Source organism: Pleurodeles waltl, chromosome 6 (genome assembly GCF_031143425.1).
Source record: "Pleurodeles waltl isolate 20211129_DDA chromosome 6, aPleWal1.hap1.20221129, whole genome shotgun sequence".
Taxonomy (NCBI): Eukaryota; Metazoa; Chordata; class Amphibia; order Caudata; family Salamandridae; genus Pleurodeles; species Pleurodeles waltl.
The window spans coordinates 148,827,589-148,847,294 of NC_090445.1; the positions used below are offsets into that span (position 1 = coordinate 148,827,589).

Genomic DNA, 19,706 nt, shown 5'->3' on the forward strand with positions numbered 1-19,706 from the left:
CTTAATGAAGTAATAGCTACAAGGAAGGCAACCTTCTGTGTTAAAAATTGAATTCAACAAGAGTGCATGGGTTCAAAAGGTGGGCCCATGAGTCTGGTAAGTACGATATTTAGATTCCAAGAAGGAACAGGTGGTGTCCTAGGTGGAATAATGCGTTTTAATCCTTCCATGAAAGCTTTAATAACAGGGACTCTGAATCGAGAAGTGTGCTGAATAGTTTGTAAATATGCAGATATTGCAGTAAGGTGCATTTTGATGGATGAGAAAGCTAAATTTGATTTTTGAAAATGAAGTAGGTAGCATACAATATCTTGTATAGATGCTGTGAATGGATCAGTATTTTTAGATTGACAGTAGTAAACAAATATTTTCCATTTGTTAGCATAACATTATCAGGTAGTAGGTTTACGTGCCTGTTTAAGCACTTCCATACATGCTGATGGAAGTCTTGGGTAACCAAATTCTATGAATTCAGGATCCAAACCGCTAAATTGAGAGCATTGGAGTTTGGGTGCCTGATTTGACCTTTGTTCTGTGTTAACAAAATCTGGTCTGTTTGGAATGAGGTACTACAGACAGGTCTAAGAGTGTTGTGTACCAATGTTGACGTGCCCATGTTGGGGCTATAAGTACCATGGTAAGAGATGTTTAACGTCGTTTTCTGACCAGAAAGAAGGAGTGGGAGAGTAGGAAAAGCGTACGCAAATATCCCTGACCAGTTGATCCATAGAGCATTGCCCCTGGAAAGAGGATGTGGGTGTCTGGATGGGAAGTTTTGGCATTTTGCGTTTGCTTGTTGCGAATAGGTCGATTTCTGGTGTTCCCCACTATTGAAAGTACTTTTGAAGTACTTGGGTGTGAATCTCCCATTCGTGAGTGTTGATGATTCCTGCTTAGGAGATCCGCTGATTGTCTATTCCTGGAATTTATTCTGCTAATAGATGAATGTGATTGTGAACTGCCCATTTCCATATTGTCTGGGCTAGCAGAGACAGCTGAGATGAATGTGTCCTGCGCTGTTTTTTGCGGTAATACATGGTCACCATGTTGTCTGTTTTTATCAGAACGTTCTTCTCTTTGAGAAGGGGCTGAAACGCTTTTGGGCAAGAAACACCGCCATTAACTCTAGGTGGTTTATGTGAAGTTGTTTCTGTTTGGGATTACATTTCCCTTGAATGGTATGATTGTTGAGATGAGCTCCCCAACCTATCATTGATGAGTCTGGTATTATGGTCTCAGGTACAGGGTCTTGAAATGACCGCCCTTTTATTATATTGCTGAGATTTCACCATTGAAGGGACTTGTGCATATGGCGGTCCATCAACACCAGATCTTGATGCTGACCGTGTGCCTGAGACCATTGTTGTGAGAGGCATTGCTGTAAAGGCCTCATGTTTAGTCTTGCATGTGGAACTACGGCTATGGAAGATGCCATCATCGATTGAATTTTCGTGATAAATCTTACAGTATATTTTTGATTTGGTTGGATGTGTGGGATGAGATTTTGAAAAAACTGTATCCTTTGTGTATTTGGATATGCTAGAGCTTTGAGTATTCAGAAAAGCACCTAGGTAAGGTTGTACCTCTGCTGGTTGAAGGTGTGATTTCTGATCATTTAGAGTGAACCCTAGTGTATGCAGGGTTTCTTTTACATATTTAGTGTGTTGTTGGTATTGTGCAAAATTGCTTTATTTTATTAGCCAATCGGCTAGATATGGAAAGACGTGAATGTGTTGTCTTCTTAAGTAGGTTGCTGCTACTACTTCTAGACATTTTGTGAACACTCTTGGAGCTGTTATGCCGAATGGCAAAACTGAACCGGTAACGTTTTCCTGCTATGACGAACCCGAGGTATTTTCTGTGACCTGGATGGATGGGTATATGGAAATACGCATCTTTGAGGTCTAAAGCAGTTATGTAATCTTGCTTTTGTAGTAGTGTAATGACATCCTGCAGAGTTACCATGTGAAAATGTTCTGACAGGATGTACAGATTGAGAGGTCTGAGGTCTAGGATAGCCCTTAAAGTGCCATCTTTTTTGGTGATGAGGAAGTATAGTGAGTATACACCTGTTCCTTGTTGAGAATGTGGGACCAATTCTATTGCTTGTTTTAGTAGTAGGGATTGTACTTCCTGTTGTAACAGAACGTTGTCTTCTGGGGACAATTTGTGGTAACATGGTGGAATGTTTGGAGGGGTGTAGATTAACTATAGGCAACAGCCATTGCAGATAATTGGTAACACCCAATTGTCTGTGGGGATATTTTGCCAATGAGAGTGGAATTGCTGTAGTGTTCCCCCCACAGGAGATGTGTGTGGTGGCAGGGTGGGAAAGAAGTCACTGTTTGGATATTGTAGTGGCTTGCTTTGAGGCTTGGAATTTGCCGGTTTCTGAAATACTGTCCTCTAAAGCCCCCTCTTTGATATTGTGTCTGTTGTCCCTGCTTTGACTAGGAGGTAGAAGGTTCAGAGGATTGTGGCTTAAATACTCCTCTGAATTGCGACAGGAGCCTCTATATGGTGTGGTATACAATGCTCCCATTGCCTTTGCAGTATCTGAATCTTTTGTCAGTTTCTCTATGGTGGTATCCACCATAGACCCAAATCATTTTTTTTTATTTTTTATTTAAATTCGAAAGGCATGTTAAGTACTGTATGTTGAATTTCTGGTTTAAAACCAGAAGAGCATAACCATGCATGCCTTCGTATTGTAATGGCCGTATTTACCCTCCTTGCGGCTGTATCAGCAGCATCAAGGGCAGACCTTCTCCGATTATTACTTATAGCCTGTCCTTCCTCTACAAACTGTTGTGCTCTCTTTTTGGAGGTGCTGTATGAATTCTTGCATCTCAACCCAGTGGGCTCTATCATATCTGGCAAGGAGTGGTTGCGAATTTGCAATTCGCCATTGATTTGCCTGCTTGCCAGCAGCATCATATTTTCTACTCTCCTTATCAGGTGGAGGAGCATCTCCCTATGATTGGCTGCTAGCTCTTTTCCTAGCCACACTCACCACTACTGAGTCTGGAAGAACTTGATGTGTGATGTAGTCTGGGTCTGTAGGAGCAGGTTTATATTTGTCAATTTTAGGAGTAATTACTCTAGCGTTGACATGCTCACTAAAAATTTGGTCAGCATGTTTGACCATTCCAGGCAACATTGGGAGACACAGGTATCTAGACTGAGTGGAAGAGTGTGTTGAACAAAAAATCCTCCTCTAGGGGTTCAGAGTGCATAAGCACCCCATGGTAAGCAGGCTGCCCTAGAAACTACCTGAGTGTAGGCAGTAGTCTCCTCTGGTGGAGAAGGCTTGGAGAGGTATAGGTCAGGATCATTGTCTGGAATAGGATCTGGGTCATACAGATACAGTGGATTCTTGGTATCTTCATGTGAGTATAATGAGTGTGTTGAAGGCAATGGTGGTGGACTATTGTGTGGAGGTGAAAAAGAAAAAGCTGTGGAGAGTGAGAAGTAGGGAGAAGTGCTGGTTTCTCCTTTTGTTTTTAAAAGTTTGCTGGTGGTTCAGCAGAGTCTAATTCCTCTTGAAAGGCCAGCTTTCTTTTAGTCTTTAAAGGAGGTGCAGTCAGAATTCTGCCAGCCTCTTTATGTACACGTATTCTAGATTGTCTTTTATCCATAATGTCCAATATTGGCTGAATCTCAGAGTCCTCATGAGAAGGATTGTAAGATTCTTGCATCAGCTTTGTGATTTAAGTTTACTCGAAAGTCCTTGTTCCTCTGTATATGAGGCTTTTTTTGGTTACAAAGTCTGAATCTTTTTCGGTCCCGAAAATGAAGTCGGCTGATTCTGCTCCATATTAAGGAGTAAAATCTTAGACTCCGAGGAGGACGCTTACCGGAGTCGGAGGTGAAACTTCTGACCAACTTGCTCGACTCCGAAGTGGATGGAGGAGTGGCCTTTTTCGGCACCAAACCCAAAGGTCAGTTGCCTACAGTCTTTCTCTGGCCAACCCATGAGCTTTCGGCAGCGGTGTACCCAAGGCCTTCGGTAGTTTTTGTATGTATGGGAGTAGGGGCAGACAGACTTCTCATGGCTGGCCAGCATGTGAGTACATCTTCTTCTGATTCCTGCTCGGAATCAGTATCTCAAATGGAGACTGGTGTCTGCACCTGCTCTTCTTCCATGACGTTGAGATGTTCTGTGCTTTGATGTCATTTCTAATTTTCGGGCTCTACAATCTCTTAAAGTCTTCTTAGATCGAAACGATCGACAGGCCTCACAATCTCCTTCTCGATGGTCAGCAGAAAGGCACAAATTACAAACCAGATGTTGATCTGTATATATGAGAACTTCACGAGGCACCAAGGGCAGAATCGAAATGGAGTCCGATCCATCAGGCTTCCACGCAGTAGGCCCTAACAGGCCAAGTCGGGCGCATGAACCCCGAAGGGCGAAATGTAGATTCCGACTGTACTACTGGTTCGATGCTAGATGGAAAACGCAAGTGAAACAATACCGACGATTAAATAGGTTTTCCAATTCGAAATCTCGGAGCAAGAGGAAACACATTGGAACCAGACAGCGGAAAGAAAACAATCTAACAATGGAGTTAATGCCCATGCACACTGTAACCGAGAGGAGGAGTCACTCAATCCTGTGACTCCAAAAAGACTTCTTTGAAGAAAAACAACTTTTAACATTCCAAGCCCACCACTAGATGTCGGAAGAGCTATGCATAGCCTGTGTATCTGCAGCTACACATGCCATCGAACATATTTGCACACACACACACACATATATATATATTATATATATACACACATACATATACATACACAAAAAATAGTTTTAATATTTTAAATAGCTGCTTTATACAAAGGCAGTATGAAAATGCTAGTCAGTGAATAAAAAAAAATCAAAGAACTACCAACTCTGCATTAGGAAGTGCAGAGTTAAGTACTGCGTTAGAATTTGTTTTGAAAAAAAGAGGCTAGATTGGTGTAACAGGGGCCAAAGACATACAAGAAAGATGTGCGGATTGGAAGAGGAAAGCACATCTGAAATTCTCATCTACAGAAACCGTGGAATAATGAAAAAAAATAGATAGAAAAGAGGCAAACGGAAAATAGTCCACCGTTTTGGAATGACTTATCAATTCAGAACATACTGTCCAAAAGGGAAATTATGATAGCTAAAGGCGTTTGCTGGGCAGTGACGTACCACGGAGGGGTAAGCAGTAAATGGAATAGTCAATGCAGGTTAGACATGCATGGCACACACACAGACTGGTCAAGGCCAAAGTAATTCATGTTACCGAAATTGTATTCATAAAATTGGCCAGGGGTTTATTGCACGTTGTAGAAAGATCTTGCCTCTTTAAATCAACTTCTCTAGAACTTACCTACTGGCTGCTGCCCTTGTGCGGACGCTTGTCCCTGTGTATAGGTTGTGCTTTTATAGGTGTACTGTTTGGCATATGCTGCGTCATCTTCATCTATGAGCTGCTTGCCGCTCAGGGATGGCACCGAAGTGTTGATGCCAGAATTTATCCCTGAATCGTAGGTGTACGTTTTCTGCCATTCGGTCACTTTGATTGGTTGCTCCATCATATTCATCATCTCCACGGGTCTGTAAAGAAAAGAAACTGTTAAAGCATTTTTATGTTATCAAACAGGCATCAGACAGTAAATCAAGAAAACAGGACACTTCAGATGGATCTCCAACAGGTGAATCTGATAGATATGTTACAAACAAAAGTGAAGTAAGAAGGAAATGAAAGGTTGGGTAATACAGAAGGATCACATTTATCTCCAAAGATGAAAATTAAGTAATGCATTTTTAAGAATGCATTACAAAAAATGTAGAAGGTGATCCTGCTGTAGACAGCACAAAATGTTATGGTGGAATTTTAAGTACAAAGGTTCAGGCAGACTGGGCAGTAGCATGAGTGACTAACTGGAGATTGCTGATGCGAGTCCCATCTCACCACTCCTCAACATACAAGTTAGCCCAGATTGCTCTCATTATAAATGCAAGCAATCCCGAGTAACCTGGTCTACACCACCACACTATAACAATAAGCATTAATTTCAAGGAGTCATGCCACAAAGGGTACTTCATGTTTCAACAAGCAAGAAAGAACTAACCATGTACCATAGTGAGACATTATTTCACTATTTCAAAATCTACCTTCAAACGGATAGCTGTATCATTCAACGCAAACAGCATGAAGCTCGATCTGGACAAGAAAGAAACTGAGCAGACAAGAGGCTACATCTACAATCGGCACGACAATGAAGCTCCACTGGCTCCCATCCAAAAGGGATGTCAATTTAAGATGCCGATTCACACCTACAAGGCCCTTCACATCTCATGAACCAGCCTCCATCAACCACCGCATAAACTTCCACAAACCCTCCAGACACCTGCATTCCACTTGTCTCTCCCTCACACACCACCTGCACCCACTGAAGCAACAGTGTAGGACACTCCTCCTACCTTGTGGTAAAATCCTGGAACTACCTCCCCCTTCACCTACGGACCAAACCCTCTCGTCTGGAATTCAGGAAAGGACTCGAGACATGGCTGTTCAACTGAACCTCCTAGCAGCTATGTTCTCTGCACCTGTAGACCCTTGCGGGTTATTAGCCATGCTCTATATATATTCTGTTTGACTGATTAATACCTGCTAATCTGCCTGATGGCAAATATTAATGCACATGGTGGGCATATGTCATTATCAAAGTGAATATTGTGTGCCAACTACAGCAGTGAAAACGTAGGAGATTAGTCATGCAAGTATGCCAGAGCTGGTGACAACTGCTTTCCTCAAACTTGCTTGCGACAGTTGTTACTCACTGATCCTGCTACAGTATTCAATTGACCCCTCAACTGACAGCCTTAGACAAGCCGCCCTGGACTAGCTGCTCGCAGGCCCACACAAATGCCCATGCAGTTTAACTGTAGCCAAGAGGATAGACATGGCTGCAGAGTAGAACACTCTAGGAATTCTTACAATCTGGCCAGTTTCCTAGCAGCAAACCAATAACATGAAAAATAACCCAGGTTGGAAATTAAACAAAACATTTTCCAAAAGAGACCATTCCCCACTGTCCTCAAACGTCACAGAATAATCCAAATCTGTCCCTCAAAATTTGTAACACATACATGCTATTCTATACACCAAGCACTCCTACAGCCTAGGTTAGAAAAATAAAAACGCAGATATAACCTCTGCAGACAGGATAACAATTATCTTTGTAGCCAATTGTTTTCCATGTCAGTAATTGAAAACTCAATCTTAGACAGCTCTTTTTTTTCTTTTTTATCCCATGAACATATGAGGGTTAAATCAAGTTTTCTTCGTTTTTGAAAACTTTTTAACTGGCAGACTTTGCCCTTGTGAAAACTGATTTATGAAGTTTCTACTTTCTGGTTTACATAGTCCTCTGAAAGGCAGAAAACTATGTGCATTCCAGGTCTAAAACGACTGCACTTTTGATTTGAGTCGGTACCTCGACCCAATAAGCAAAAACACTAATTTGGTGGTTTTGTTAGTGAAGAGTAAACCAGTGGACCAAGTGCCTCGCCATGGATTTATCATATAATTTGCCAACAGCCTTCTCCATTTCGAAGCTTGTTTATTCATCTTTCTAGATTTAACATAATGTCTAGTCTACTAACCTATTAAGTTTGTGTCAGCACAGACAGAACCTTTGTTGCCCATGTCAGCCTAAATGTATTAACCGGCTAAAAAGCCTATGCCCAGTAGTGGATTAATTAACTGTAACCCAACTCACAAGCCAGATCATTGATCACTACCACACAAAATCTGCTCAGTAACGAGTTTCTGGCCTACCTGCATATCTGATGTTGAAATTCGATTAGGTGGAGATTAGAAAAGCTCGTGATTGGCGATGCACCATATGGTTCCACAAAATTAAAAGATCAAAAGTCACCTTACTTGCTAAACCCAAGGCCAAGTGCGCTATTACTAGATATGTAGTTCCCTTTGTAAACATGTTTTAAGTATTGCTGTTAGAGGCTGTAGCTTGGCCATGCTTCACTTTTTTGTGCCAGGGAAAGCATACACTGCACCTGTTGCCATTTCTGGTTTAAAAAAAAAAAAAAAAAAAAACACGTGCACTGCTGGTCTGGGCTACATCTGCTCTAGGGACTAGGGTAGCCTGAAAAACAGTGATCACTTTTCAGTCCTGCATGAGTTGTGCACACTACCATTGATAGGCTGTACATGTCAAGGATGTGGCGACTGCTGAGCTGGCCAGTCCCAGGCAGACTTCAGGACACCTTCATGAGCACTTTAGCTTCCTACATTTCAAATAAAAGCTCTGATACTACAATACAGCCATACACTTGAAACCTCAATACAGAACCACAAGGTTACAGCATATCGAAGTCATTCTCTCGGCCACCTCAAAGTCTTTTGGATAATACACTGCCCAGTGTGTCCCTTAAATCAGTGATCCAGAATATATGATCTACCTCACCTGGCTCTCGCTAGGTGGATATGCCAGTATGCCACCATCTTATTGTAAGCTCCACTCCAGCCTTAGTAGAGTCTTGGGCACCCCTATCACCATGCTTTACTATCTATAGTACCGGACCTACATACAGAATGTCACTAAACATAACCAGATGCACACACTTCCAAAAATGCCATTCTTCATGGTTTACTTTTCAAAACAGTCCCAGTGGCCAGGAGTCCCGGGTGATATATGGATGGAAGTATCCATCTACCACCGATGTCCATGGCCTCTGGTACTACTGTCCCCTGGCCCATAACCAGGTTACTTGCTTGGTTCAGTCTAGCTACGCTGGGTCTACAGTAGAGTTAAGGCTTCCCTAGGAGTTCACAGACCTGTAGCTCATGGCAGGCGGGGCAGCATGGCAGAGCGCTTCTCATTCCTCCTCTACTTAACAAGGCTGGAAAGAAATTCTTCCTCCAGGTCAGCTTTATACTGTACATTGGTGTAGGCAACATCAAGGTGCTTTTAGGTGAACGTGCACTCAATAAAAGTCTATAACATAACGTAACTTCAAGTCCCAAGACAAAGGTAAATTCGAGAACTTTAAACGTTTCCCGGGAAAAGAGGTCTGAAAACTCTACTTCATGAGGTCATATGTGGTCATAAAACAAACAGTGGCAAACCAAGCGATTGTGCGGAGTGCAAGTTCAGAGAGGACCAAAGGAAGAATTAAGACTTCAGGATAGAAGCTTTCCACCGACCGCTGTATAAGTGGCGCTAGCCTGATGCATTCGTGGAGAGTTCACCGCTTGGTGTGTGTGGCCAAGCTCAGCGTTTCCACAGGCCAAAGCCACAAGCAGGGTGCCGCCACTTTAGGTACTACTGCAATCGCTGGCGCAACACTACCAAGGACTAAAGTACCTTCGAATTAATACACATTTAAGGAAGATTAAGCGAGGAGCAGCGCATGGAACATGGTAAATAGCATTTCAATAGGAAATGGTTTTAATTTAACTGAAAGAGGGATCCTGCTGCCATCTCCAGTAGAAAATGAAGATTTAAGGGATTAAGCTTGGTCCTTTACACCCTTCGCCCCATTTCTCGTATACTGTCGCTTGAGAGTGTAGCACTGTGAAGCGCCAGCAGCGGGCACACTTTCAGTGCCGTCTCCAAGAACAAGACGGTCGGAAAGGGATGAGAGCTCAGAAGTACCAGATGTTGTGTGCTGTATTATTATTATTTTGTTACATTTGTGGTGCAATGGAAGAACGCCAGTCCCTGTTTACTGGGACACACTGCAAACAATCCTGCGAGAAGCCAGAGGCCGGCCCGCCCTAGCGAGGAAGGCCAGCTCCACTGCGACCTGTCGCTTCCTGCTTTCTGCAAGGGCTCCTTTGAATGGCGGCTCGCTGAACCGGTTTATCCTGGCTCTGGGAGGCGGGCAGAACAGATAGGAAAGCCTTTCAAGAAGAGCCGAGGCTTCCACTGGGTAGTCAGCTGTTGCACAGCAGTAATTTATAAACAAGGCTCCCGGTTTCATGGCATTTTTTGTACATTTCCATCTGTATTTGTCCAGATTTGTTTTGTGCAGATTGTAAAAAAAAAAAAAAAAATAATAAAAAAAAAAAAATTAAGCTGCAACGGGTACATCTCCACATTTATTTAACCAATGATTGTTTACTCATGCTTGACCACCCAATGGGTTTTAGCCATTTATAGTATAATGCAATCATATGGAACCATCTGCACAGTAGAACAGCTTAAGCAGCTTCACTAGGAAATATTTTTAGGTTCGTTTTTTTAAACCCGCCCCCACCTGTCAATCTGCACAGCTATTAGCCTAGCACTCATGATTGAAAATAGGAAGCATTGTCCAAAACAAACTATTTTTCGTAATTATCCAAATTAAAAAAAAAAAAAAAAAAAATACAGAGACAGGAAAATAGATGGTTTTCGGTTTGTATTTATGTTTGAAAAAAAAAAAAAATAAGTAAAAATTGAAGATTGTGAGTAATTTATAAAACCCTTCCTGAAGGTCTCTGATGTCCTAAAAACAAAGAAACATCTCTAAACAAGCATTAGCAATGCAACGGCTCTCGCATTTGCTCAAGTTAGAGCTAGTAGTGTTGTAAATTCCTATCTGGACTGTTCTTGCCACATAAATTGAAAATAAAAAGTAGAACAGTTAACATAACTAACCAGACTTTTTTTGCCATATAAACTGAAAAGTAAAAGTTTCACATAAGCAAGCTGACGGCCGCCATCAGCGCAAAGCAGACACAAAGGGAAATAAAAATTCACTCGCAGTGAAACCTATCGGCAACAGTGCACTTATCCATGTAACTGGCAAAAGTGCAATTATTCATGAAACAGGATCGATGTTATGCACAGCGCTCAACTACTGCCCAGCGCGATTGCACTGCTAAATAAAGAGAAAAAGTAGTAAAGAAACTGGACAGAAAACATTGAGCCTCGTATGTTTTCAGTAGTTGGTCGGTGTGCTCGAAGCAGGCTAAACACCGGAAAAGGCATGACGTATGCATGCCTTTCACTAATGAAAGCAAGCGGATTTTAAAAGGCAAGCCCACAGACCCATGAAAGTGACTGATGTGAAATGGGTGTGGTTAGAAGCCCAAAGAGAAATTACAACACGGGACGGAGAGCTTTGCACACGCCTCTAAAAAGAAGTTTGCTCGCAGTCAAACGTATCAGCAGAAGTGCAATTATCCATGTAACAAGGCCGATGGCCAGTAACAAAACTGCCCCAAGGAGGGACAAACGTTAAGCATTTACTAATGATAACGGATTTTTGTAAGGCAAGCCCATGAACAAGTGACTGATGGGCATGGTTAAAAGCCCACAGATAGATTACAACAGGCCTAAGCACTTGCGTGCTCAACCTAAAAAAAATACATGTGAGGACTTTCCGGTTTTTGTAGCTGCTGGTTTATGAATTTGCATGGCATAGTTTGAGTTCAGAGGTCGTTGGACGTCTAAATTAAAATGCAGCTGCATATGCACGTCCTGCACTGCCTCACGTGCCCCCTTGTCAATTTCGCTTCAAAGGAATGTACAACAGTCAGTTCAGTTAATAGCAGCCTCTGCAGGCATTTTGCTGCGTTTCAGAAATAAATGTGAATTGGCTCTTTTACGATCTAAGCTTATATGGTGGACTGGGAAGTTTTATCCAAGAAATACAGCCTGCAGTTGGTGATGATAATAAAGTCCAGACTTGGCACAAAGCACATATTAGAAAGACATCCTGTCAAGGAGGCTTCAGTGCAGCATGTCTGTCCCACAGGAGACCTCAAGCGCACTTTAAATGTTTTCTGGGCACACTTCTATTCAGCAATAGCATGTTTTATGTACAGCACGTCATAGCGCTTCTGTGGCTGTAAACAGATTTTAAAAACTCCTTTGTTCCCTGGAGACAGAGACTCAGATGCTATGCAAGGCAAAGCAAGTTTCACATCATTGCTTCTAGGTTTTAGCTGCATTCTAACAGAAAGGGCATATTGTAGCTTTTGTGAGAAGTGAGCTAAATGACCTGGTGTTACTTTTGTAAAATAAGCTTATTTTAAGAGCCAGAGGTAAACAAGGAGAGCACTGGAATAAAGCCAAAACAAATAGTGACAAGGGAGGCGATGGGAGGAACGGAATGCTGCAATATAACACAGGCAGCTACCAGCCTAAAACACCCACAGTGAAAGGGGAGCACCAAAAGAGATAACAAAAATACTCTATCACAGCAACAGATAAAGAAACCAAAGTGGAATAATACAGTACTTCATCACCACTCTGAAACGGAAAAAGGAGGGAGAAAAAGGCAGAATTTACCACTAGCAAGCAAGACTTTTTAAAGGACACCACAACCAACAAATTCAATCGCTTGAAGCCCACAGTATAAGTATACTTTAGGATACACCAGGTCGAACGCTTGATCTAAAAACCTGTTTGCATCTGTTCCGTACCCAAGCCTAAAGATACAACTCATGCACAAAAAGCACTGGCAAAGCACATTGGCCAGTTCTAACTGAGCTAACTTACGCAAACATGCACACTGCTATGTACAGGAAGTGCAAATGCTGTTCAGCACACTAAAGGCAGACCAATCAGCTTTGCAAATGCTAACAAAAAAAAAAGCAGCTAAAAATGGACTGCTTCCTGCAAAGAATCCATACGAGATAATGAACTGAATCTGACAATAGGATAGAGTGTAGTTTCAGATGTAAAAAACAGTCCCTCATACATGCTAAAGGAAGTCGTTACTCTAAAGTTAAATTAAATATACGGACAACAGTATAAAGTGGGGGTCAAGTCTCCTCAGATTAAGTAGAATTTTAAAGAATTTGCAAACATTGGTAATGCCTATGTTCCTGTTAAGTCAGACCAAAAAAACAAAAAACAAAAAAAACAGGAGACAAGAAATTAAAAATCAGTTTAAGTTTATAGCAATGGGACCAGTATACATGCCATTAACTACACAACTGATTCGAACAAGCACACTGCTCTCACTCCTCGTTTGTTCTAGCTGAAAGAGATCATAAGGAAACGTGAAAATACACAACCCACTGCTTGAGGTATGAAGATATCACTATGGGTGCAACACCTCTGGTTTGGATACTCCAGATTAGGAGCCAAGTTCATTCAATTTACAAACTAGCCCGACAGGCATCTTAAACTATGAGTGAGGCAGATTTTCATTTCATTCAGAAATGTTTTCGTGCTGTGTAGATGAACTATCCGAAATGGTGCCGTCTACCACTTGGTGGACGGCAACAATGATAGCACTTATCACAATATCATTAGTGCGTCAAAGTCACATACATGTATTTAAAAAAAATACAAAATACAAAAAAAAAAAAAAAACCATTCTGCCAAAGTGTGGACCAAGATTCCCCTTCAGAAGGTCATGTACCAAATAGCAGTGGGTAACTCAGAAGATTTGTTAATTTCTTAAGCCCAAGACAGGATAAATTTGAGAACAAGCCAATCAGTGGAACAATCCGTCCACCCCTAAATAAATGACTGGACCAGTGGGAGAGCATAACCAACGTCACCTGCTTGCATGTGCAATAATCAGTGGTAAAGTAATATCTGATTAACCATTTATAACTGACCTTTAGTATGTGTTTCAATTATAACTGCAGGGTGTACTATGTACAGGCATAGGTATAGCCATATAAACTTACCCCACCTCGCTTACTGCCAAGCTCCATGTTCTTGCATATGTCCTCCACGCATTTGGAGCTCCTCTGCAAGCTTGTGTGGTGAGCGAGGCATTGGCATCACTCAAAGTTGTGCCTTGGTAAGTTGGAAGCCCTGTTGGAGTAAGGATTTCTATTGGCCGTGCAGTGGTTTTGCGTTCATCTGTCTTCACCTTTACCGTTAAACAAATATAGACGCTAGGCTACATTTGTTTGCACAACTATGATCAATGCAGGGGTGTGGAATTTATTAAAATATCTACTTGTCCAGGGGACAGGTTGCTTCTCAAATCTACTTGTCCTGTAAAAAGATCTACTTGTCCCTTTGGTGCCATGTAGTGTGGCGACAAATTATGGCAGCAATCTCATTATGTAAGAGCTCTGATAATAGCCTCTCTGATTATGCCAGGGCTACTACCATAGTAGGGCTTGAATACTTGCAGTTTCAATCCCTACTGTAGGAATTTCCTTATTTTGCCACCTTTCTGCAGATCTGCATACTGGGGCTGGAGGAAGCAGTAAGCAATAGTCCCAGGGCTGGAATGCCTTTGAGTCTGCAAACCTACTAACCTGCATGTTTTAAAGATTTTCACCAGCTTCTCTCTAATATTTTCCCATAATAAGAAAGGTTGGACATTTACTCCTGACAATGGCAGAATTAGAACTTCTTCCAGGGTTGGGAAGAAAGTGGCTGGAGGGAAAATGAACTTGCAAATGCTCAATAGATTTTCACATGAGCAAATCTACACATGCGTATTTACCCATGCTAAAATACAGTTCACAAATATTTTATAGGGGTAAGACATACCATGGGTGCACTTTTGTGACTTTCTTTAAGAATTTGGGGCCACGTGTAGGTAGGTTCAGATTTGCGACCCGCAAATTGCGAGTCAGAGCGACTCACAATTTGCGAGTCGCAAATCCGAATGTAGGATGGTGTCCCTGACACCATCTGTGATTTGCAAGGGCTTCGCAAATGCCCACCTCATGAATAATCATGAGGTGGGTCGCAATTTGCGACCCCCTGGCGAATGGCGTCCCTCACAGGGATGGTGACCTGCTGGAGACAGCAGACTACCATGTCTGTGACTGCTTTTCAATAAAGCTGTTTTTTGTAATGCAGCCCTTTTTCCTTAAAGGAAAACGAGATGCATTACAAAAATGAAAAATGAAACGTTTTAGTTTCATTTTTTCAGAGCAGGCAGTGGTCCCCAGGACCACTGCCTGCTCTGAAAAAATGTTTACAGTGACATTCACAATGGGGAAGGGGTCCCATGGGGACTCCTTCCCTTTTGCAAAACTGTTAACACCCATTTGAAATGGGTGCAAACTGCGATTGGTTTGCGCCTGCGTTCACAAAACAATCCTACATTGCACTGCGAGTCACAATTAGGAAGGGAACACCCCTTCCTAATTGCGAGTCGCAAACCCTTTTTGCGATTCGGTAACCAGATTACCGAATCGCAAAACTGGGTTTGTGCATCGCAATGTGCTTTTTGCACGTCGCAAACAGCGAAAGTCGCTGTTTGCGACATGCAAAAAGCTACCTACATGTGGGTCTTGGTCCCTATTTAGGTCTAGTGTTAACAAACACATTTTGTTTTTATTAAACTTCTATTTCTCTCTCTTTCGGCTGGCTTTACTGTGAGTGATCGCATTCTGCTCTTCCACAAGGGGCATATTGGCACACAAAGTAGTTTTGTTCAGTGTCAGGAACTACAGTGGCAATCAGTGACGTAATGAAACTGGAGGGTGCCCCTTTGCAAAGAACATGGAGGAGCCGCCTCTCCAGACTCACTCAGGGCAGGTGCTGTGCTAAAGGGGCCCCCTGGAGGGCGGCTGCGGGCCTTTGTTATGCCATTGTAAAGCATGGATTTAAGACTTACTCTGTAGCAGTTTACATACTGTATTCAACCTGGCAAAATTATACCTTTTGACAGGCCAAAACCTTTATTTTATATATTAAAAAGTCACCCGTATGTAGGCCAAGTTTTCCACAAGGGAGGGTGCACAGTATTTAAAAGTAGTACATGTAGAAATGTAATCTAATGTTAAGTCCTTACAGCGGCTAGCACCCAAAAGATTTGTGTCTACTATGGAAGGCCTATCTATCCTAAACAGAAAAGCAGGAGTACAGATTAAACTCCTAAAAGGGCATCTCAGGAATGGGACTAACTACAAAAATAATGAAACGGTTTTTAATAGTTATTACAAATTCAACTGAGTGGTGAAGTTGAACGTTTATTAAATATGAAGGAAAAGTAATCCTTTTCCTGCCTGACGTTTCGAGGCCAATTTACACTTGCTCCTAAACTTCACCCAGCCACGGAATAGCATTTAATAGGTGTGAAATGCTTCCCGGGGCAAGTAATAGGCTGACCTGAATGGGGAGAGATGAATCCTCTGAATATGCAGGCTAGGGGCACTACATATTTTTTTTTCTCTCAACATTACAGCATCAAATCCTCCTTGAACCTGCTTTAGTTTACATCTAACACTTTGGGGCATAGTTGAAAGGCAGAGAATAGGATGGCGAAACAATTCTTAGGTATCCACTGTTTGGTTGATGATGAACCCCGCTTTGTCATGCCAGACTCTCTGTCTGGGTTTTACATAAAACTCTGGGAGGACACTTGACAGGATGCCATAACAATTCTGGTGTATCCCTCGCCTGGTTGCTGGAAATCCCTTCTTTTGTTCTACCAGACTTCTGTCTCTGGGTTTATTACTGGTACAGCGACAGCCTTATTCTGGATTTTGGTGTTAGATATGGGACAACAGTAGAATCCCCATTGTAGACAGACACACACACACACACACACACACACACACACACACACCTCCCTAGCTCTGAGCCCACGTTGAGCGTGGCTGAAGACTTTTGCCATTTAGAAAATGCTTAAAGTTTTACCCCATTGGTTAGGGTGTGCCCAAGATTCTTTCCCACCCACTGGCTCATGCCACTAGCTAATGCCATGCATAATTATGGTATCTTCAGAACACACCTGGACTTGAGGAAGATCAGGTGGAGAGTTAAAGTAAGATTGTCACACCATTTAATATTCAATTTACATGCCTTTATCTAATGTTATTTAAATCAAATACATATTGATTAATAAATTGGTTACAAATTTAAAACCTAATCTGTGGACGCAAATCAAACAAACTATTTAAATTTGCCTAATTCCTGGACATTACCAAAGTACATAATCCCAATGTCCGAATAAATTTAGGACAGCTCTAAACAAAATTAGCTCCACAAAAAAAAAAAAAAAAAAAAAAAAAAAACACACCACACACACACACACACACACACACACACACACACACACCCCATTTAGTTTACTTTAGAACTCCTCCTGTAAAACAAAAGGCTGGAGCATGCCAGTGCTGATAGGCGGAGTCATAGGAAGATTCCCATTAATATGCTTGTAAAGCTCACTGCAGTTCAAATAAGAAAGCCATTATGGATGCTTTAAAAAGTCATAATGCAGCGTGCATTAATAGTTGAAACCCCATAACAATTCTGCAAGATCTATAAAAATGATCTGTTTATTGTTTTTCCTCTACAGAATGTTCCATTTACTACCTTCTTATTTCTACAAAACGTTTCTACTAGATCTTCAGTAAAAATCTAGTAATGTGCATAAGGACACATTGGAATTCGAATTGCCGAGGGGAAAAAGCATTAAAAACAGCCATGGTCTGTCATTTTATGGTCTAATATTCGGAAAAAATGTTTACTTGCCATACTGCCAATATTACACACACTTTTCCAACAGTTTTATTGCCCTACCTTTCAGTTAAAAAAAAAAAAAAAAAAATTATATATATATATATATATATATATATTTTTTTTTTTCTAATGTATGTTGGTCATGCTCTTCTCTGAAAGCAAAACAATTTAATATTTGATTTTTTACTGTCCCTTACCTAAAATGTTTTGGTTTCAAGTATAGATAGCAATGTTATTTATGCCCCGATTTTCAACTATCCCTGTACAACACACTTTTGAGTAGTTTATATGAGTAGTGATATCTTCCTTTTAAGGGCAGCCTGACTGACTTGTTTAAAGCTACTGTTTTTCATTTAATAACCTTTAAATGGAAAGATATACCAGTGAATGATCATTTTTGGTAGAAAGCAGTATGCCATAATCAATAAAATTTGATTCAAACTTAAAATAGAAACAATACCTTAAGGTCTCCCAAAAAAAAAAAAAAAAAAAAAATAATAATAATAATTAAAAAACAAAAAAAAAAAACACACACACACACCATCTGTGTACACCTCCTGCCACCTGCTCATTATTTACACAGTTTAAAATCTGGATTGCTTGTTATCTTGAAAATCTGTATTTTTTTTTACAAGCTACAGTTAGAGAGTTAGATTTAATTAACTTGTACCAACATATATGCTTATTTTTCTAATAATGTTTTAAAATGTTTGAGACTTTATTGAAAATAAGTTTTTTTTGCTTTATTATTTAAAAAGGTTACTGCCTACAGGACAGATTGCAAAAAAAATAAAACCAAATTGCATACTTAAGGTCAGACTTATCAGCTTTGCCAATGGTTGTTAATGCCCCAAGAGTTGATATTTCAGATGAGTCAGCTAGGTTGTCTATTATTATAATTGTAGTGTATGTAATGCACTTTGAGGTTTTACAGATTTGGCTTTGTTAAGTTAACACATAATAAATGAGCCATTGGTTGATGGGAAAGTTTTTCATGTTTGGTAGTACAAGATGGTCATTTTACTATGGTTGAACGATAATCCATTGACAAAGCCTCAGCTGAATGTTAGATTTTGACTCGGGTCCATCAACTTCCAAGTGTGCCATGGTCCTGCAAGTTCCAACCACTCTTAAACAACCACAGTGGATATGATTCACCAAATAGTCATGACCTGCTTTGACCAATGCAGCGTAATCAGTATGGTTAGCCCTTAAATGAAGTAGTACACATAGATCAAACTGCCTTTGGGACCACTGGATCGGTCCTCAGAGGAGAAAAGCATTTAATCCAAAGTGCTGTGCATCATGAAAAATGCATTAAGATAAGAGCACAGCAAGTGTCTGATCCGAGATTATTTGGCAGAATCTTCAAAGTAAATATCATCTGCCCACCTACGTTCAAAAGATTAAACACTGAGGTAGATACTCAGGCGTTATCGGCCAACAGTGGGATTGTCATCACCAACCAAATGAGTACAGCTGAACGCACTGTTAGGAAATATTTAACAGCATAACAATGTGTTTGCCATTTTGACATCCAATGACAGACAGCCAATCAATCACTCACAAAAAATGAACCAAGCAAGGCACACTGCTCCTAAATTAAAGCACCAGGAATACCATCATATTCATTGACAAAGGTGAAACAGCTGCATTATATATAACTCTAGAATAAATAAACTCTGGACAGGTCACTGAAAGAATTAACAGCTCCTACAATTCTTCTCCTGTAAAATCTTTTAGTCCAGGGCAATGTTTGGCCTTCTGCATAAACCAAAGGCGTAGGGACACATTGATGAGTATTAAATCACTTACTCACGGCCTTTCGTTTCCTGCCTTTGCATTTAGGGTGACACAGTGGTTGCCAGTTTGAATGACCATCATGCATGCCTTATGTGGTACAAGGGGTGTTTTGAACTTATTACTGAAGGTCAGGAGCGCCATAGGGACCTTCGTGGCAATACCAGGGTGTAGTAATATTTACAAACCATTATGTATCAAAGTCCTCAAAATCCAATAACTCCCCCATCCCCCATTCCCCCTCTTCAATCCCATCCCTATGGCTTTAAGTATGGAATCCACTGGGGAAGCCAATGTCGTTGTCCTGCCAGTTGGAAGGAGGGACAGGAATAAGAGACCACTGCAACCTGTGGGCTTTCACATATCCTATTTCAGTTCAAAACGTTAAGATTTCAACGACTTGCATATAGAAATGACAGCCATGGAAGGTGAAAAGAGCACCAGAGCCTCAATATTAATGAAGGGGCTACGTCACAGCAAGAATTCCTTCAAGGCAAACACATGAAGCGCAACCG

The 19,706-nt window shown here is 41.1% G+C and overlaps 1 protein-coding gene across 1 annotated transcript in view; it reads right to left on the reverse strand.

The window, feature by feature from the left end:
• JUP (junction plakoglobin) overlaps positions 1-19,706 on the reverse strand; it is a 127,230-nt gene that overhangs the window by 58,700 nt on the left and 48,824 nt on the right. The window contains exon 2 of the mRNA XM_069237656.1: positions 5,364-5,590. Coding sequence (XP_069093757.1) covers positions 5,364-5,580 — 217 coding nt within the window. The 5' untranslated portion in view covers positions 5,581-5,590. The remainder of the gene's footprint in view (positions 1-5,363; positions 5,591-19,706) is intronic.